At 39.5% G+C, this 21859-nt stretch overlaps 1 protein-coding gene across 4 annotated transcripts in view; it reads left to right on the plus strand.

The window, feature by feature from the left end:
* tln2b (talin 2b) overlaps window positions 1-21859 on the plus strand; it is a 144650-nt gene that overhangs the window by 57668 nt on the left and 65123 nt on the right. For all 4 annotated transcript variants that reach the window (XM_012871470.3, XM_021320955.2, XM_021320956.2 and 1 more), the window contains exons 2-9: window positions 546-720; window positions 808-905; window positions 1099-1228; window positions 1833-1988; window positions 3671-3813; window positions 19664-19791; window positions 20101-20164; window positions 20325-20429. In XM_012871470.3, the coding sequence (XP_012726924.2) occupies window positions 585-720; window positions 808-905; window positions 1099-1228; window positions 1833-1988; window positions 3671-3813; window positions 19664-19791; window positions 20101-20164; window positions 20325-20429 (960 nt within the window). In that variant the 5' untranslated portion in view covers window positions 546-584. The remainder of the gene's footprint in view (window positions 1-545; window positions 721-807; window positions 906-1098; window positions 1229-1832; window positions 1989-3670; window positions 3814-19663; window positions 19792-20100; window positions 20165-20324; window positions 20430-21859) is intronic.

Here is a 21859-nt window from a genome sequence, read left to right on the forward strand (position 1 = left end):
AACCAGATTTGTCTCTCTGTGAAATTTTGTGTGCACAGCAGCACAGCAGCAAAAGAGCAACTAAAAGTGCAGCAGTTGAATATATCTTAAACCTCCTGTTTTCTGGTGGATTATGCGGATTTGCATGTTTTTCACTTATTGTGCTCAAGCTGCATATTCTTTTTATTTCTTTTGTTCAGGAAATTTTTCATACACAGTTAATTCTACATATAAGCAGAAAATCTTCATTCTCTTTACTGTGAGAACATCTGAAGAATGATGTTCTGCTGCGGCAGCTTTACTGCAGATACATGTTCAGTTTGACAGGTAAAAATCTCCCCAGGGAGATAATTGCGATGATTTGCTCTGTGCGTTGTGGTGGTGTATTTTGCCTCTGAGACCTCTCTTTCACACTTTTAAGCCTGATTGCTTCAACAGTCAACATTTTCATAATACCCTGAGAAATAACCACCAAAACACAAACCAATTATTTCAAATATCAGCCAGAGAAAGTGATTTAACCACTCTGAGTCTCACGTCATGCTTCCTGCCTCTGTGTTTTCCAGGTGTGTAGGCTGGTGACGCCATTACACTAACCCACCAAGATGGTGGCCTTGTCATTAAAGATTTGTGTGCGCCAGTGCAATGTGGTGAAAACGATGCAGTTTGAGCCCTCCACCCCTGTGTATGATGCCTGCAGGATCATCAGAGAGAGAGTTCCAGAAGCCCAGTCCGGACAAGGTTAGGCAATGCCTTGTGAATCTAATTTTCATGATGGAAAACTGTGGCCATCAATATTTGCATGCTCTGTGTCGCCCTGTGTTCCAGCCTCTGATTATGGCCTGTTCCTGTCTGACGATGATCCCAGGAAAGGAATCTGGCTCGAGTCTGGGAGAACCCTGGATTACTACATGCTGCGAAACGGAGTAAGATTAAATCATATAGTCCAGGGCGGAGACCTGTCTGTGTCACTTCTCGCTTGTTGAAGTGGTTTATATTTTTCTAGTGGGAGCTGAAATATTTATGCCTCTCCGCTTGCAAGAAGCAAATGCACTTTGCAGTCGGGAGGGATTAGCGGAGATCTTGATGTCATCCTGCTTCCCCTCCTGTTTCTCTCAGGATGTCTTGGAGTATAAGAAGAAACAAAGGCCGCAAAAGATCAAAATGCTGGATGGTGCCATTAAAACCATCATGGTCGACGACTCAAAAACGATTGGCGAGCTACTTGTGACAATATGCAGTAGAATAGGTGAGTGTATTTATTATGTGTCCCTTAAAAATGAGCTCTGTAAACCTACCTTATCACCCAAAACACTAATTATCAGTGTTTTATTTTTATCTTACCACTTCTTATTGTTCACGAATGGGAATTATCAATCATTTAAAACATTTTTGTTTGCTTGGTATATCCAAATTAGGTTTACTTTAGAGTAGAGCTAATTTATCAGGCTCAAACAAGCCTGTCTCTAATAAATCTTTAAGTGTTCTTCTGAACGTCCAAACCTTGCTTTGTGCCATAATAGAGATGTGTCCCCTAAGCTCTATACTTCATTTCTATTAGGCTGCTTCTGAGCCTAATTGAGTGAGGAAGAGAAGGATGTATATCTGGCAGAAAGCTTTATTGGAAAATGTTTATTTAGATGAGGGCTTTCTGCTTGGCTTCTCCTCAGCCTCGCCTTGTGTATTATTTTGCTGGCTTTGTACCAGCTTTCCTTCACTTCTGCTGCAAACTGGGGAAAGAGATTAAGAGAGATTGAAGTTGAAGTGTGGGGGCACTTCTCTATCACTGTAGGAGAATTTGAGGAGTTTTTAAAGTGCAGTGTTATCTTAGAGTGTTTTGGTTAATTTTACAGGAATCACCAACTATGAGGAATACTCGCTCATACAAGAAGTTACAGAGGACAAGAAAGAGGAGAGCACAGGAACGCTGAAGAAAGACAGAACCTTACTACTACGGGATGAAAGGAAAATGGAAAAACTCAAAGCCAAACTCCATACAGATGATGACTGTAAGTTTCAGCTCTCAGACAGAGGTGGTTTATTTATATGGGCAATATGGCTGACCTCCCAGGGTGGCATGGATTCGGGGTTGACACACATTCAAGAAGTAAAAACAAAAGTTGTCAGGTAGTTTCTCCCCAGAAGAGTTTTGTGTCATTTATTTGCATATTTAGTCAGTTATGAGTAGGCGTCTTTTGGTGTTGTGCACTGTTGAAAATAATAGCTGGACGTCTCTGCTGGCTAATGATGCTTAAATCTCTGTTTCACAGTTTCTTATTTGACGTTTAAACTAAATTGAATCTGGACTCTGTGTCCAATTCAAAACCTATGGTTTTTAGACTTGTACAGTGCACAAAGATTATTTAACATCTTTTTTAAAAGCTTAGAATATTCTAATTCTGAATGGCTGAAGACTTAGGCGGTAGTGGAAAGCAACATTAAATTGACTTTTTCAATCAGAACTAGCAGAAGAAATGGTTTGGATGGGTGCCATTCAAAAAAGAGCAGCCTCTGTCTGCTAAGCCAAATAAATTATAAGGTCAGCTTTTTATTTAATTTCCAGCAAATCAATACTAATTGCTATGAGTGTAACAGTTGATATATTAGGGTTCACAATAATAACATCTAATTTTAACCATATTTTTTTGAAAAACCAACCGTTTTTTTTTTTTGTTTTGTTTTTTTTTCACAAATAAAGTTTCATAAATCACAAACTGTATTTTAAAGTACCTGTAATCATGTACTTTTCAGGTTTGTCTAGTACATATATTGCATTTGTTATGCCTTTGTAAATCTAAAATGGCCGTAATGCAAAATATATGCACCGAGAAACAATTTATTTTTGGGGTTCACAAATTAAATAAAGGTTTTGTAAATATATGTTCTGTGTAGAATTATGCAGCTTAAGTTAAATGTGTTGAAGTGTTTTCGAGTTTAAACTAGAGGATCAGTGAAGACCTTTAGTTTAGCACTGATAAGAATCTCCAAAACTGATGCTAGCTTTAGCATTGCTAGTTGTTAGCCCCTCTCATTAGTCTCACAGTGCTTGCAAATTGTTTTATGCTGTTTCTTTTTTTACTAAGTACTAGAATCCAGCCACATATAAAGTTTTAAAAGTGGTTGCAATGTTGACAGGCCCATGAAACGTCTTTACTAGCCTATTTCAGTTTAGCTGACCGTCAAAACAACAGGGCAGCAAGAGCACCTTTTCCTTTAAAACTTGAAATTGAGAGTCTTAGACATTGTCTTACGTGTTTAGAGCACACACTTTTATATCCAGGGCTCATAAAAGCTTAGACTTACTTCACCTGACAAAGTCATATAAGGGCAAGAAAACGGCAGGATCAACCTTTTAATGTTGTTTTGATATTACAGTATTTTGTTTCAATGAGATTGTGTTACTACCCTACTAATTGTTACCCAACTCCCATTTCCACCATAGCTGTCTCTTCCCATCTTTATGCTAAGAATTACATTTCTCTCATCGGTAAATATTGACTTTTAAAGCCTAATAGTTGTTTTGGTTTCTCCCTAATCAATTTACAGACTTTCAAATGTGTTATCAACCGGATTCACATTTTTCACGCTGCTGAGTTAATTTGACATTTAATATCCAACAGTAAACATTATGTGTGAACTTTTTTATTATTTGTTTGCGTGTAGTAACAAAGGGTATGTATTGATTGGGCAGTGAACTGGCTGGATCACAGCAGGACGTTCAGAGAGCAGGGAGTGGAAGAAAGTGAAACTCTGCTGCTCAGGCGCAAGTTCTTCTATTCTGACCAGAACGTGGACTCACGGGATCCCGTCCAGCTAAACCTTCTCTACGTTCAGGTAATCTTATTTAAGTCTGAATCAATCGATTTACAACAATTAAAACAATTTTGAAAAGAGGAATTTTTTTTTTCCTTTTCATAATACACTCACAAAAAATAATATTTCAGCACATTTTTTATTACGTTAACACGATTGTTTCATGTCAGCAGGGTAGGACATGAAACAATTATGTTAAAGTAACTAAAGATGCTTAAATAGATCCAACAGATGCATTAATTATTTTTTCTTGGGCATGTGAAATAATTGTTTACTCAGAAATTTTGAAAAGAAATCCGTGTTACTTATTTGGGCACTGTCTATTTGAAAATGTCCCATTCAGGGAATTTACTTAATATTTAAACAAAGCTGCATTCTATTTACCTCTCAATTAGAAAGTGTACATATTTTGTGTGTTACTTTTATGTTTTAATTAAATGCAAAACAAAGACAAAATTGTTTATCAGCCATTGATGCTGCTTTCCTGGCTTAATAATATAATTTCTTTATGGTTTTTTTATTTAAAAACAGCACGTTAAACTTCCAAATTTTACTGTGCCTGACATCGAAGTCCAATACACCTGCCTTCCCTGAACATTTTCTGCCTAAAAAAAATTTGTGGTCTTTTTTTATATTTCATTGAATCTTTCTTACATGATTATGTTTAGTTTGATGTCATTCCCAGATCCAATTTCTGACTAAAAGGCAAATTGGACTCCTGTAAGGAGCAAATTTGTTCATATCTACCAAACCAGCTGCAGATATTCTGCTGAAGGCAGTTCAAGTCCTCCTGCAGTGGTACTTGTATCACAGTGTAAGAACCCCTGTTTTAACCCAAGTAGAGAATGTAACTTATTCTGATTTTCTTCATACTGTGGGACAGAGATTCAGATTATTCTAATGATCAGATAATACAACATTAAAACACAGCTGCTGTTGTTTAAAACCAGCCTATATACATTATAGTTTGCAACATTTGCCACTAAAGACCTGAATAAAACAGAAAAATCATCATTATGTCCTGGGCATTTTGAGCTAATATATGATGATGAAATATTGCCATTAATACAACTTGAGTATTAATCAAATCCTGGTGTTGCAATGCATTTGTATCTGCGGTGGTTACCAAATGTGGGTCTGTTGAAGACATCCCTTGCATTAAGATTGTTGATACAAGATGATAGATTACAACATGTCCTCACGTCCTCACTGCAGATAAGGGGAAATGTTGGTGTTTGAGAAGAAATCTTTATCTAACACTTTGGTGATTTTTCTTCTTTGCCCGGCCTTCCCTGTGTGGTTTAGAGCAGTTAGTTTGGTCACAGTAAGATCTTCTTAAATGTTAGAATTTCAGTGATTGATATAGAATATATAATGCTATCTAATCACACATGTTCCTTATAAAAAGGAGTCGAGTGCAGTATCTCACTGTGCCAATTAAAGTAGCTGGCAGAGAAACTATTTTTGAAAGATATGCTAAGAAGAGCTTTGGTATCAGAAGCATCGTTGATCTTATTAATTTTTAAAGGGATTTGATGAAATGGTAGTTTGTAAAAGAAAAAAAATTTACTCTAGAAATGTAAAAGGCACTCAATAACATTCAAGGATATAATTAGTTCAGATTTTTTTAAGATGCAACAGGAGACAGGTGGTGGCCAAGTGGTTATAGCAGTGTGCTTGAGTTCAGAGATGTCTGCAAGAACCTAGTTCAATCCCTGCAGACTGCCACCATGGGTCCCTGATCAAGACCCTTAGCCCCAGATTGCTTCCTGGGTGCCACTCAGTGTGGCAGCCCACTGCTCCCTAAGGGATGGGTTAAAGCTAGATACAAACTTCACCTCTGTGGGACTATAAAGGGAAATCTTTATTTATTTTATTCAATACAGACACCATCAAGCAATTTTTAGGACCTGCATATCCTGAAATTTGGTCAGTTCTGATGTGGTTCGGACAAGATTTACTTTTTCATAGTACAGTGGCAGAGCAAATGTAATTTTTTCCCTTTGATGGACAACTTTAGTGTCAGATGTTTTGTCGGACTGATGAAAAAAATAGAGCAATCTATCCATTGTATTGTGGAAGGTAAAGGCTTCTGGAGAGATACCCAGAGGTTTCTCTTCCCAATAATGCTTCAGCTCATTCCCCAATGTTTTTTCTGGCCAAACGAGATATATAGTCCCACCCAGTGAGTTCTGGTTCTCCGACGTCCCACTGGGTTTTTTCTCCCAGTATGATATGTCAGGACATCTGCAAAACAAGAAACCTAGGAGGCATCCTGAGCAGATTTCCGACCACCTCAAATGACCTTTTTCCATGCTTAAGAGCAGTATGTTTATTTTGAACTCCCCCGAGATAATAATAAAAAACAAAAGCTCATTGCCCCATCTCTTAGGATAAGACCCAGGTCATCTCACAGAGGAAGCTCTTTTTAACCCCTCATGTTCAGAATCTCATTCTTTCTATATTGCTCTAAATCTCATGAACTTAGGTGAGGGTTGGAGTGTTGATGGGTCACTAAATGAAGAGCTTTATGCCGAAGGGTTCCCCTGCCTTGCTAATATGGACAATAATGACCAGTGTCTTTTATCTCCCTTCACTGAGATGCTATCAAAGGCAGAAATATACAGTTACTAGCATGCACTAGATTAGTTTTAGGATCAAAACTGTAAGTATAAGACAGCTAAAAAGCTTTATAAAGAACTGTGTGGCAGGATCCACTATTATTAGACCCGAGCAGCAAAGGGGCTCTGAAGACGTATTATATTCATAATGTTCTTTGTTATTATTAATATTATATGTCTGACAAATGGCATGCATGCCTATTTCGATACCCAAACATGTACGAAAAGTTCGGAAAGTTTGCGCAGAGTTCAGCCCTCGTGAAAATGTTTGTATTTCATTACAATTAAAACTTTGGAGATTTTGCACATTTCAAACTTCTTCCAGAGATTTTAAGCTATCAGCTTCTAAAGGCAAAAAAGTCCATCTGACATATAAGGCACAGTGTCTAATCACAGTTGATAACTACGAGTGACATACTTCAAAGGTTGGATTTCAGCAAAGGTTTTAAGCCCGAAATAAATGGGACTGGAGGTAGTTTAGTAGGTTTTCTGAAAATGCAGCCTAGTGGCTAGCTTCAGGAATCATGCGAAAGGCTTGCTGATCTAGGTGGCGACATAGGAAGCCATCAGTTGTGACGTGAGCTGAAGAAGGCTGAGTTGCGAAGGTCCACCAATGCTGCTTTGCAGCTTTAATTCAGAATGCATTTAATTAGCTGTTAAGAGAATTATATTTTGGCTACATTCAAGTTTGGATGATTATGTCTGTCAAAGAAGACTCAAACCATGTCATTACATACTCTGTAAATGAATTAAATGTGCTAAGCCTTTTTGAAGGAAAGAAAAACCCGAAACTGTATCCAACATAAAATATGTATAGATGCAGCCTTTAGTCAGTCTGCATTATTGACACTACTCAGCAGCTTTCTTAGAGTGATCAGATAACCAAAAACTTCCTCATACAAAAGCTTTGCAAGAGAAATACTTTATAGACCAAGCAGATCTTTCTGTCCACAGATACCGCTGATTTACCTGATCCTACCGGGACAGGCCTTTCTGCTGATGAGGCCCCTCTTTTACTGCTGTTAATACTTTGCTTTGTTTGGGCCATGTGTGGTTATCAGATGGAAGGAGCCAGTAGAATCTTCTATTGTCAATCTAATTGTTCTGTTCACACAAGCTTAGGCTACATCCGAAATATTCTAATAATGGCTCCAAGCTCCTGCTGTTTGACCTTTCATGAGGTCAACAGTAAGAACTCTATCGTGCACACTCTCTTCTCTCCGGACATTTTCATTAATTTCCGTGAGGTGGGCGCTGCTTATACGTCATGTCACGCAAAGGTTTTTGGGATTCCTTATAGGTAGTTACTATGCTAAAGAAGTTCGGTGCACTTTTCGGACAGCACTTATCATGATGACCGCTGACACACGTCTTCTCTGGCTGAAGAGTCCTTCCCCAAAAGATGTTTTTGGATCCACCCTTAGTTTGACCTCGAACAGATGAGTCTAAGATAACTTTGCACCACTCTGCACGGTCAGCTGTGAAATGTTTTGGCTTCTTGCATGTCAGCCTACTTCAAGTCACCACAAAGCATCTTGATGAGATCAAGATCTGACCTTTGACTTGGCCCAGGACTTTACATTTCTTAATTCTCACCCAGACCTTGGTGGATTTACTGGTATGTAATGTCTCCCTCTTCAACATGGTAGACATCTTATTGAATTTTGTGATGGGTAGCTAGGCCAATCCTGGTGTGCCACTTCCACAGTTGGTATGAGGTTTTACCTATAAAGCCATCTTTGGTTTATGCCAAACATGTCCTCTATTTTGGTGTCCAAACAATTCAAGCTTACAATCTGTAAAAATAACGTTATTCCAGAAGTCCTAGTCCTTGCTTACATTCTGAGGCAAACCTTAGTGTCAGGCCCTCATTGTTTTCTTAGACAACACAGGCTTCTTCCATGCAAATTAAACTTGTGTGGACTTTTTCTGATTGTAAAGAAATGCACATTCACGTCAACAATAGCAAGAGCCTGCCAGGCTCTGAACGGGACAACAAACACAGAGGCAGATAGATGGTTAAAGGATTTATTGATAAGAGTGAGATGTAGAAACTGGGGAAAGCTGTGAGGGCTCTGGTCGCTGACTGAAAACAGATAATAATCAGAGTTACACACTGACGGCAAACAGGTTGATTAAACGGACAGTTCTTTGGCCGTCTCATGGTGTAGGTTTGTGGATGAGTCCAGGGAACTAATGAGTTGGCACACAGAGGTGTGGCTGACAGCCTGAAATGTTTCTCAGGATGTAGTCGCTGTTGGAGAATGGAGGAGGGTGGACAGCCAGGCAATGGTTAAGCAGGAATGGCCAGGTGAGTCCTTGTCAGCGCAGGAACAGGAGTTAAACAGGAGTTCCAGAAAGGCACTTGAATACACGGCTTGGGAAGCTTACTTCGAACCTCTTGTGAATGCAGGAACCTGGTTGTAGCTGGGTGAAGATCCAGCAACCTCTCAACAGTTTCTGAAACGGAAGAGCATGAATAGGTCAAGGGGAATAAAGCTGGGATTCAGGACATAGTTCTTAGGAACAAAGATCTGGTCCGGTTATCTCACCGCTTGAGTGAACCCTCTGACACCTTTCTCTTGACTCCGGCTCCCTTTCATGCTCCTCCTGATTGCAGCAAATTAGGTACGTCTATGGCTGCAGCCCGCCGGCCGCACCCTGCCGATAGAGAGAGGAAAACACCACCATACCGCCTCACAGATTTGTACACATATCTGTGCACCTATTAGAGCCTGTAGGACCAGTGATGGTATTTTAGGTTTTTTTGCACTTCTTTTTGCATCTTGTAGTCTGCATTCAGAGGGAACTTCCGTAGACATTCAGACATGTTGGAAGTTTCTTTGCATGGGCCACGCGTGACCCTGTATAGAAAACCGGGTACAGAAAATGGATGGATGAAGAAAAATGCCTTTTCTTCAATTTAGTTTTAATTGTTTGGGATTATTACTACACCATTTCATTAGTAAAATAGATATATGATATCCATCTGTCCAAATATGAAAGAAAATCACACAGGCTTTTACAGGATATCTTAACTTTTTCCCAAATGTACAGTATGTACCGTACAATCTTAAATTCAGTGCCTGTTTTCCCTTTCTGCTTCTCTCTCTGTTTATATCCCCTCTGGTTTGCCTGTCTCCACTCCCTCTCCGTCTCCTTCTCATTCTGACACAGTTGCACACATCCCCACCCTCTCAACCTGGCACACATTACAGCACTAACATGCACATCATGCTCTCCTCTCAACACACCCAGATTTCCTTTCACAACAACAACCCCGCCCCCTGCCCTCTTGCGCTCTCCCCCGTCTATCTTTCCGTTCTGCTGTCTCTCAAACACAGTCGAATTGTTGCACAGATCACATAGACTATTCACATGGCTCTGCTGCTAATCTGTCACTGTGTTAAAAGGGCAAAACAGAACCAAAGGAGGGAGGATCTCTAACATGGAATATTGCTCAGGCCCTGTGTGCTGGCTTTTTTTATTATCAGAAATATGATAGGAATCTTGAGTTTCCGATCTCTGGTTTATGTGTAGCTTTGACCGGTCAATACCAGTTGTAGCCAATTCTGGCTTTTTAACTATGAGAAGATAAAATAACTTAATTCAAATATTTTTTTCTAGGCTTCATGCCAACAGGATTTTACTTATATTTTTCTTGAACAAAAACAAAATGATTATTTGACATTATAAATCGCCTTTAGCATTTTAAATTAGTGACTAGCATGGTTCGCACATTTACCTATATTAACTGTCAATAACAGTATCCATGTGTGTTTGTCAAAAAAGTAGAGGCCTTATCATAGATTTCCACAAGAATGCAACTTTTCTAGGATGCTCCATGACGAAACAGTGGCTAACAAAAGAATAAAACAGGAACTTTACTGTTGCAGAATAGTTTCACTTTTCTTCACTCTTTCCCTTATCTTGTCATAATTAAATATATAAATACTAGATGTTGGCCGATGGGTCAGTTGTTCTGCATGACAGGAGTCATGTGAGAACTGATGATTACTTGTTTGAAAGGAGCAAAAACAACTTGAACAGTACAATGTGTTTGTATTTTATATGTTCTAGCTTCTCTGTGAATAACATTTAATGTGAGTACTTTCTGATTTTAGCAGATTAGAGTCTTGTGTGAGATTTTTGTTTTGTTTTCTTGTTGCTGAAAAGCTTTATTAAATGATAGAAATATATAAAAGGCAGAAAAAGATGCTGTCTTTCAGAGGCATCTGTAGCTTTGTTCATTTCAAAATGCAAATGGTGAATACTTAACATCTTCAGCTTGCTTTTAAATATAAAAGTTGAGCTGTTTGCCTTTAGTTTTAGGAACACTGGTGATCAGTGGTGATTCATTAATCTCTGCCCACACTATGCTTTTAGTCTTGGTCATGTTTAGACCAAAGAACTGATTCTAGTCTGTTATCAAAGATTACTTTTTTGTCTGTCATTTTACCATAGCATAGATCATTTAGAGTTCTGGTCAGAAGGTTCTGTTTCTTTATCAACATTAATGACATTTTAATTGTTTCTACAACATAAAACATCACTTAAAAATAGGAATTGCTTGCAAAAATTGCACTTTACATGTTTTTCTGATGCATACAGACTCAAAAATAATAGAGGCTATATGCATTTGCCTCGTTACTATTTGGTTAAATGTTCCTTCTCAAGCTGTGCCCCAACCACAGACTTTTTGCAACCTTAGGCTCTGGCAAAATTCTGGCTGGATATTTACCTACCATTATCAGAATTAGTTTGGCTTATTTAAAGGTTGGCTGGCATGGAGCCAGCATTTAGGCCTAGTCCACACATTGTCAAAGGGGTTGAGGTGATGGTCATTCCTGCTTAATGTTAGTGTTCTTTATCAACTCTAAAAACCAGTTTTGATGTGTGTTTGTGATCTTGGTCCTATTGGAACACCCATCTTACTGTCTCAGCTTTCACTACCAAGCTGTGAATTTGAGGTTTTGTTGAATACTTAGGAGGTAGTTACCATTCTTCTGTTATGTGCCGTGTACAATTGGCTTCAAAACAGCCCCAAAATATGATGATGCCACCACTTTGCTTGGCAGTTGGTACGGTCGTTCGGCGTTCAAAAGAATCACATTTACTCCTCAGAACCTTGTCTTTGGCCAACAAGTTCAACATTTGTCTTGCCTCATAAGAGTTTTATTTAGAAAGTTTTTTTTTTCCATCTGAGCAATGTTTTGAGATTCTGTATTTAGGTTTTGGTGCAAAGAAAGTTCTGAGTCACATCAAAAGAACATAGAATCCATCGCAATTGTTTAGAAGGACAGCTGGTGTTTAAAGACAAGATAAAGGAGTCAGGCAAGTGTAACAAATAAAATGTAAATCCATCTTCAGCACAAGAGCCCATATTGAAACCTTTTCTATGATTTCCTCCGTTCATTAACATCATTTCCAAAATGATCTCACAGCTGTCGAATATTTCCAGAAGATGCACTGTTAGCTCATATGCACATTTTGCTGTGCCTATGCAGTATCATATTTAGCAACACAGTGGCAGTCATGCAAACTATTCACTCGGGGGCTGAGACTGCTTAACTCTGCATTACTGCAGTTTGTCGGGCTCTAAAGATTGTAATGAAAGCAGATATGTTGCCACTAAATAATTCTGTGGCGTTTATTCTTTCAAAGGTGTGTCTGAGCAGCCTGCAAACATCTGCAGACCTACTGAAGCAGAAGTAATTGCTTACATACGTTATTTTTTAATCTTCTGGTCTTTAAAGGAAAGAGATGATGAAGCAGTGCAAGTTTTTTATAACATGGTGGTACTACACTTACCTGACTTACCAGATGGATTTGCTCCGCATATCCATCTGGAAACCTTCCGTTGAAGTAATTTTGGGAAGGGGCGAAAATACTGGTTAGCTGATTGGCCTATGTTGGTAATAGACGGGCCAAATAAACCAATCCGATCAACGAAGCATATGACGCACTCGTCAACATGCTTCGTCGTCGCTCTGTTACGAGCGACGACGAAAACACAACCACAAGCCAAGCTACTCTTGCTGCTGCAGGTAAAGGCTCGTTAGCTCAGCAAAGAAATACTCTGTAATTCCGATAAAACTTGCTCGATAGCCACGCTAACGCTAGTTTCATCGGCTGAAGCCGCCATGTTCTTTAGACTGAACTGTCGCGCTTCTCGTTGCGTCACACTTCAACCCGCCTCAAAGCCAACGCTGATTGGACGTTCGTTTGGTGAACGGCTCCAAATTTTCTTTAACGGAAAGTAGCCAGACTGATCTGCGAGTGAAACCTTGAAAGCTTGCGAGATCAGGATGGTCTCACGAGGCTAGTACTACACATAAAGACAATACAAATGTCAATAAAAACCTTAGATAAGTACTGTAAGTCTGAGAAATCTGTAAAGGATAATGCCTGAAACCACAACTTTAACTCAGCTGTTGCAAACTATTAAATTGGAGTTCCCATAATGACACACTCAATACAAATATCTACTTAAACATAATTTTGGAGTTTCAAAACCAAACCTCCCGCTCACTTGGATTAACATGTTGCTGCTCATTGATTCCCATTTTTTCTTAAATCCCAAGACCAGAGCAAGCCTCTACTTAAAGCCCCAGTGTGTAAGATTTTCACACTGTCGCACCATCTAGTGGTGTGCTAAATGAATTATAAACAACAAACAAAATAACTATTGCAGAAGCCGCGGAGTGTCATAAGTGTGACAATGGAAACCTGTGCTGCATGTATTAGCTACTGCTAATAGCTACGGTCACCGTGTGAAATGGTTTTGGCTCTGTTGCCAATTCTGCTTGTTTTTTTTTTGTTGTTTTTTTCTAAAGTCACTTGTAAATTTCGTGAGTCACAGTTTTTGGGCTAGTTTCTCAACTTGCAGGCACTTATTTGGGGTCTCATAAAAGCGACTAAAGAGACCCGCTATTGAACTACAGAAAGCGTGAACTGGCCGGCTGAAATATCCCTCCGCCGCTCTGCATAGATGCAAAGGAGAGAGAGAGACGAGCCGTCTCCACAGGGAGGATAGAGTAGTTGCTGCTCTACACTATTTCTAATATAACGCCAAAATAAACTTCACTGTTATATTGAATTAACATATGTACTGTCCAGCGGAAATCCTGCAACCTCTGAATCCATTTCAAATCCCTGCTCCCTCATGAATTATCTCCACCTGGTAATAATAGCTGCACCGATATAGACTCTCGTTTTCTCCCGGTTATTACTTATTTTTCTTTTCTTGGTTACTTTCTCTTCCCTCTCACTGGACATAGAGTATGGATGGTCCTCCATTTCAACAGAGAACGGCAAATAGAATGATCTATGGTTGTCTTTGCTTGCTTATGCTCCTCCACCAACAGCACGTCATATAGGGGACAAATAGGGAAAACGCGTATGGTTGACAAGCTGACCTTTCGACTTTTGAAATCAGAAATAGTGATGCAACATGGCGCCTCGTAGTGGGTGCACAGACACCTATGTATTTTTAAACTACTAATTGTAAGTTATGAGAACACTTTCATTTTTCATGTGAGGTCATTAGACTTTGCCAGACAATGTATTTATAATAGCAGTACTTGATTTTTGCTAATTGAAAGCCAAATTAGTTACACACTTTCCCTTTAAAACATGCATGATCTTCAGTCTGTGGTCAGACTTAGGCACCTAATGCAACCAACGGGGTTTTCTTAGACAAGCCTTATTTGATCGATCAACTAGGTTGTGATTTAAAGTATGTAGTTCAATTTGGGTGTGACTGAATTGGTTTAGAATCAACTGGATTCATTTGAGCTGAATTGGGACTGAACCAGATTCAACACAATTTGATTTGGTGTTGGACCAGCTTGTCATGGAAAGTGCTCTCGGATGAGATGCATCGTGAATTGCGGTTATGTAAATATAACTGAAATGGGTTGCATTGCATTTCATTTAATTTTACAAAAAACAAGACAGAGTGTTCTTATTTTCCAAAATGGTCTCGGTGATAGCATCATTTTTAATTTTCTAATATAACAGTGTTTAGTGCTACATTGCCTTCCACAGACCTGTAATCCTGTAATCCAACAAAATGTTCAACAGATTTAGACTGAGGTGGTTGCATCTTTGATTTTGTGACAACTGAATAATTGTGAAATAAAAGAGAGGACAGTGGGATCAGCATATTAGCAACCAAACAATTTAACAGTGTTTGTATTCAGTTACCACAGTTCTTTCGTTTGCCATCACAAATTATTTCTGTAGCAGTATTTTATTCTTTGCTCTGCTTGGTCATGGTGCACTGGCTGACCTCAGTATTGGCACCTCGGGCACAATCTGCATGTGTCACGGATCCTGATGTCTTCTGCTTCACTCCAAGTCACGCAGCTCTGTGAAAATGTAAGATTCTGTCCTTACTGCCTTGTTTCATCATAACAAACATGCATATTCCCCTGGCTAATGTGACAAAGTATCAAAATGTGCTTTTGAGTGCAGTAAGTAAACACTGGTCGTGGCCTTTAGCGGTCTACGAACCTCCTCTAATATTTGTGCAGGTATTTATTGTCATAACATGCTTCATGGGAATTCTCAGCAGGTATTTTTATCACCTCGCTTACAACACAACCTTCATCTAGCAACCTGCGCTGTGGCTCCAATTACCCCTCCAACCTCAACGATTAATCAAGACAAGTTCAATTTTCCTGCTATTAATCAGAATACAAAATTGATGCATACCACAGCTTAAATTTAAATTAACGTCTTCATAAACAGAACTCTGAACAGCCTCGGTTGCATGTTACTGATCAGTTTCCATCAATTTTTACTTTTTGATGAAGTTTTTTTATTTTATTTTTTTTTTAGAAGCTAATGATACCAATGTGACATTTATATGATCTAACAGGGTTGTTTTGCAGTTTAGAAAATTCAGGGAAAGTGAGGAATTTGCTTTTGCTACTTGGCACATTTGGGTAAAAATAATTATTTTAGTTTTCAGACCTTATTTGCAAAAGATAGATATAAAAAAATATATTTCTAAAAATCCAGTGGCTCTTACATAAATTTAAATTTAAAGACATCCTATATCTTTGATCTACTGAATCACACCACAATTTTCATGTTTTAGCCATCTGTATTTTCGCTTCTGATTTACAGAATTTACTAGAAGGCGCACTCATTTTAAATGAAAAAATGTTAATTATTCTAACAATTACTTGGGTCTCTAAACATCTTTTTTTCAGAGATTCAAACTTAGCTATTTTTTCTATTCTTAAAAAAAATGTATTCAGTTCCATTGGGTAGCATTTGTGAACATCAGTTTTCAAGCATTGCAGCAGCTTTTCAGCTGGATTTAGAGCTCAACTTTGACCTGGCCATTCAAACATCCTTTGATCTAAATGGTTACGGCATACTATATGCAGCATGTTTGGGTTCTGAACACAAAACCCAACCATCACGTCATTTCTTTAAGGATCGCCCTGTGTGTTGCCGTGAACTCCGACCAGATTTCCTGATTCCTGCTGGGGATATTGTGTTCAAGGTGATATGCAGTGTTTTCCTAACCTGACAACAGCCAGCTGCATGTATCGCTCCGCCTAGCTCCACTCACATACATCTGGGACACGGCTCATTGAAAATGATTTCCCCAACCAAATTTATGGTCTGGCCAATCAGGACGCAGGGCGGGTGTTTCCTGGATGTGACGTAGTGGACAAGCCACCGTGAGATTCCAACAACAATGGCGGCTCGCATCGAGGAAGCAAGCGTTAGCATTGATGCTGCTATTTCCTCCGTGTTGTCCAATCTATCTGATATTGTTTCATTAAAAGAACATCAGAGAACGGCTCTGAAGGCTTTTGTTGGTGGAAACCATGTTTTCGCCCTTCTCCCGACCGGATTTGGCAAGTTTTGTTTTCCGCTCCGGGGCGCGTCCGGGGCGCTCCGGGGCGCGTCCGCGTACGCGCCCCGGAGCGGTTAGCGCGAACCATATTGGGAGGCCTATTAGTCCTCAACGCGGTCAGCCCGGGATCGACTCCGACCCGCGGCGCTTTGCCGCCTGTCTTCCCCCTCTTCCTGTCAGCTCACTGTCAATAAAAGGTGTGCCACTACAGTGTTTCCCGCATGGATTTGCTTATGCGGGCGGGGGGGGGGGGGGGGGGGGCGACACGTTTTCCGCGGACCGGCTCGCGGAGGGGTGGACGACACGTTTTCCGCGGCCGCCTCGCCAAGATAGCGCTGCGGGAAACCCTGCACTAGAGCCGCAAACACATAAAAAAAAAAAAAAAGGGTTTTTTTTCCGGCGTCGGTCTCATCAGCGTCACGGGTTAGCTTCGGTGTGAGTGTTTGAAATAGCACGTCGATAAAGATGACAGACAAGTGGCTTATCCAATCATATGCAAGGAGTTTTGATAAGGCCCAGCCTTCAGTAAAGGCAATGCCTATGGCGGTGTCCCAGATGTATGTGAGTGGAGCTAGGCGGAGCGATACATACAGCTGGCTGTTGTCAGGTTAGTGTTTTCCAGGTTGGGCCAAAATGTTCAGTTTTGGAATCACTTCATCTTCATCCACACGTTTGCTCTGTCCTCTTCATGGCGTGTGGCAAGCTACAACAGAACTTCTTATGGCTTTATTTCAACAGTGTTTTCTTCTTACCACTCTTCCACAATGCCATTTGTTAAGTGCATTACTAATTTAGTTCCGTCAGAGTCAAAGGGGGCAAATACATGTGATTGGTAGTTCCATAAAACTGTTTTACTTTGCTTCCATCTCACATATTTGCCCTACTGTTTGATGGGCTGGTAAAGCAAATTATTTGAGAATACAGAGAAATGTGTACAATGAACACCTTTTTTGTATTGCATTTTTTTTATATTTAATTTAAAATAAGAAAAGCATTTTTGCAAGAAGATTTATGATTATATTTGCAAATTCTGAATTTATGCCAGAATCCTTTTTTTTTTTTTTTTTTTTTTACCACTGTAATTCTTCACACACTTTACCCTTTCTCTGTCTCTCACGCTCTACATAACTTTCAAAGCACTTGGTCTGTATTAGTAATTTCTACTCATTAATGTGTATGAAAGTCATACTTAAAGCAAAATGAGTGTGTCCTATTATTCCTGGCATCTTAATTTGTGTAAGCCCCTCTAGTGATAAGTGTGTATCAGTGTGAAAGGCATGTGTGAGGACTAATTTTAGCACGTCTTCCTGTGTTTGCTAAGAGCTTATGTGCTCCACAGTGAATTGCACTCGGCGAAGGACGTGATTGTGAGGAGAGGACATTGTTGTCCTCATTACAGCAGTAAGCTGCTGCTTAGGCTTTTATTGATGTAATGGGACGTAAGAATGAGCTGAGTCCACGCTGTGCTCTGATATGCCAATGCTAAAAGCATGGATGGAGTCTCTCTCACTTTCAGCATGGCCTCTCAGCTCTCCAAGCCATTAAATTTGCAGCAGTGAACTAGAAAGGGAGAGTGAAGGAGAGCTGACTGCCCCCTGGAGAAGCATGCGCACAGGGGGAAGCATTTGAAACATGTCAACAAAGGCTTTTCTTTCTCCATCAAATTGGGGAGATAATGTAAAGAGTGTGGCTGAAAATGCTTTGAAGCATGCAGCGAGTGACGTCTCCACTGCTAAGCAGGAAGAAATCAAAACTAATTTTCTTAGAAATGTATTGTGGGGCAGACTTGTCGTGTAGATGAGATATTACAAATGCCTGATGAATTTCCTTTCATAATCTAATTACAACCACAAATGTCCATGTCCATTCTGCAAGAGACTAACACAAAGTAGTGCATAATTGGGAAGCGGGGGGAAATTATGCATGACTTTTAAAATCTTTTTCAAATAAAAATCTGGAAAGTGTGGTGTGCAATTCTATTCAGCAGCCTTCTTGAGTCGGTACTACATGTGATGCTGCAACGTCTTTGAGTGTATGCCTCTACCAGCTTTGCCCACCTTTTGCAAAATATTTTAAAGTCGGTCAGATTAGAGGGAGGGGACAGCAATTTGAAAGTCTCACCACCAACTCTGAAATGGGATTGAAGCCTGGACTTTAATTTGGATTTGATAACACATAATCATAGTTAGATCTAAACTGTTTCATTTTAGCTCTGACTGCATGGTTTGTTTTGTCTTGCTGGAAGGGGAACCTCTCTCCCAGTCTCAAGGTTTTTTTTCCAGTCTCTAACAGGTTTGTCCTCCCCATATTCAGCAAAACACACAAAAATTAAAAAATAAAAACTTCCCCGCAGCCCACCCATGTTTCACAGTGGGGATGATGGTTTCAAGGAGATGTGTGATGTTTTGTACCATACAGAATGTTTTAAATTTAGGTCAAAAATGTAAAATTTGCTGTCATATGATCAGAGTACAGCAATACAGATGTTAGCTGAGTCCCCTATGCGACATCAGCAACCTGCAAACAGCAATAATTATAGCTGTCCTTCCACAGCGGCTTTCTTGTAGCCAGTCGTTTTAAAGCCTGTTTTTGGAAGCACACAGCTAATAGTTGTCCTGTTGACAGATTCTCTAAACTACCCCTTAACTGCTTCTCTTATTAACACTTTCTCTGCACAGTCTATCAGTTCAGATGAAGAGCGATAGCTCTGTAGATCTGCAGTAGTGCCATAATCTTTCCATTCTAGATGGTGTAATGAACAATGTCCTCAGAGATGTTTAACCCTTGGGATATTTTTTTTTTTAACCAGCAGGTAGAATATTTTTTTTTTTAAAGCCAGATTGTACTTTATGTGGGGATGTCAAAGGGGGAAGAGGGTTAGATGCAAATCCATAGCACACATCTCCAAATCCTATTTGTAAAACCTTTTTAGATGTGGATGACTTTCTATTTCACAATTATGCACTGCTTTATGTGTATTATAACATCCACTAAAGTTTGTGGTTGAAGATGAGAACATTTGGAAAAATTGGGGTGAATAATACTTTCGGATATATATGGCTCTGATAAGGCCTTGACATTTGGATGTCAGTATAATCACGTTGCTGACACAAACATCTTATTTATTTGCAAAAGCATTCCTCAATCTTTTATCCATGTGTTTGCTTTAAAAATGCAGTTAGAGCATCTCTTGAGTTCCGAAATCTTTCAAGCCAGGTTGCTTCTAAATCACTCGTTGAGGTGCTTGTTGTAGAGCTCCGCTGGATGAATTTGGGCTCGTTCGAATGCCTTTGTAGTGCTCTCTTTTTCTTCCCCGAGACGTGTGTCTCACCTAATCCCTCCCTGCTCTCTGTCCTTGTGTCTCCTCCAGGCTAGGGATGATATATTGAATGGATCCCACCCTGTCTCCTTTGATAAAGCCTGTGAGTTTGCAGGGATCCAGGCTCAGATCCAGTTCGGACCCCACGTGGAGCACAAACACAAGCCTGGATTCCTCGAGTAAGATTTTCTCATTAAAAAGATTAGTTCAAGCCACCACCATTCACGAAAAGAAGAAAAACAATGCCGATGCTTCTTTTTTATGATCAGCTCAGAGCTGTACAGTAGTTATCTCCTTCAGTACACGCTCTTGCCGCAGGGATTTCCTGCAGTGGAAAGCTCAGGGCTGATGTCAGCTCTTACGACTGTTTTCTGTTACATAGATACAAAGGCAAGAATGACCTCGTATGTGGAAGTATGTTAATAGAAAAGATAATGGCTGTAAGCTAAAAACAGAAACTATTGTAACAATTCAATTTATCTTTCCAGCCTGAAAGAGTTCCTACCTAAAGAGTACATCAAGCAACGAGGGTCCGAGAAGAAAATATTCCAAGTATGTGTTGGGTTTCACATTTCTTAAATATATTGTTCAAAGTTAATCCGGTCCACAGGAATCCCTGTTACATTTGTCACCTGAAATTGACAGATTACACATATGAAATTTCAAAAGCTATTCACATGCTTTGAACTGTCGTAACTGATGTTTTGTCCAGGACCATAAAAACTGTGGAGAAATGTCTGAAATTGAGGGGAAAGTGAAGTATGTGAAGCTCGCCAGGTCTCTGCCAACATATGGAGTGTCCTTCTTTCTCGTCAAGGTAAGAGCTACAGTCATGCGGTATCATTCTATTAAACTTTTAAAAGTCTGTAAAAAAAAAAAACATAAATATAACATATTTTCACTCATTCTTTGGATGCATCAAAGTATTTGTGTGACGTAAAACAATTATTAATGTTTTTAATGACTAACTCCTTGTGCTTTGCAGCAGTGGATAAAAAGTGCCAAGCACTTGTCTTGGACTGATTCACACTTTGTCACATTAAAACTCAATGGATTTTTCTCTATTGGAGTTCTACATGATAGGCCAACACAAAGAAGTGTATCCTTGTGAAGAGGAGGGAAAATACTGTGATATAGGCTTTTCAAAATCCTTCAGAAAGAGAAATGAAAAGTGTGATGTGTAAATGTAATCAGGCCCTTTCACTCTAGTATGCCCAGATAAAATCTAATGCAAGCATTTGTCGTCAGAAGTCACAGTATTTGTTATTTAATCTCAGTATAAAAATCCAGCTGGTCTGGGAAGACACCAGCAGAGGTTGGAAAGTTAAAATTTAAAAGCTGGTCCGGACATTAGTTCCAAGCATTTGCCTTTACAGTTCCACAGCATAGTCAGGGACTAAAATCAGCTGGTTAAGTGAACAGGATGAAGGAAAACCAGGCAGAGTTTTTACTTTCCTGAAGCCAGATCCCCCACCTCTGCACTTGTGGGGAAGTTTCAGGCAGTGTTAGGTTCTAAAACAATACCCATCTACATCTACCTGAAATGACAGGTGGGGCAAGGACCAAATTACTCAGAAGCAGTTCAGTTCAATTTTATTTCTTTAAGAGCCACAACACGTATCATCACGGTCATCAAGGCACTTTACAAAGTCAATTTAGTTAAATCATACAGACAGATTGGTCAGTTTTCTATCTGAGGAAACTCAGCAGATTGCATTGAGTCATCGGCCGGCATAGCTCTGTTGATCCATGCGTTCCCTCAGCTCTCAGCAGTAATGACTTAGAGGGATACTTAGCATGGGTGGCCAAGTAGGCCATTACAACTTGAGAGGAGCTGCAGAGATGTACAGCTCAGGTGGAAAAATGTTTTTAGACTGGGGCTTTTTCCGAGAATAGAGATAGAAACTAGTCAGATGATAAGAAGGTAGAAGGAGGACAATCCTTGGAATAAAACCTATTAAAGGAAACCCTAAAAGACAAGGCCAGAACTCCAAGGGAATGGTTTAGATCCAAGCTTATTCGTGTCCATGGTCTAATTAGAGTCCAACTTTTTATCTCAGTCTCCTTTTGTCGTTAATGTGGTTTTGCCATGCATTCTGTTTTGTCTTTATGGTGTTTACTTCTAATTAGTGTGATAAATAATCTTGTTAAACATTACAAGTGAGATATTAATTTCATCTGCAGAGGTTTACATTGCAATGTTGACATTTTTATTGAAATCAAGACCAAATATATGCTGTAGATAAA

The sequence above is a fragment of the Fundulus heteroclitus genome, chromosome 2 (genome assembly GCF_011125445.2).
Source record: "Fundulus heteroclitus isolate FHET01 chromosome 2, MU-UCD_Fhet_4.1, whole genome shotgun sequence".
NCBI lineage: Eukaryota > Metazoa > Chordata > Actinopteri > Cyprinodontiformes > Fundulidae > Fundulus > Fundulus heteroclitus.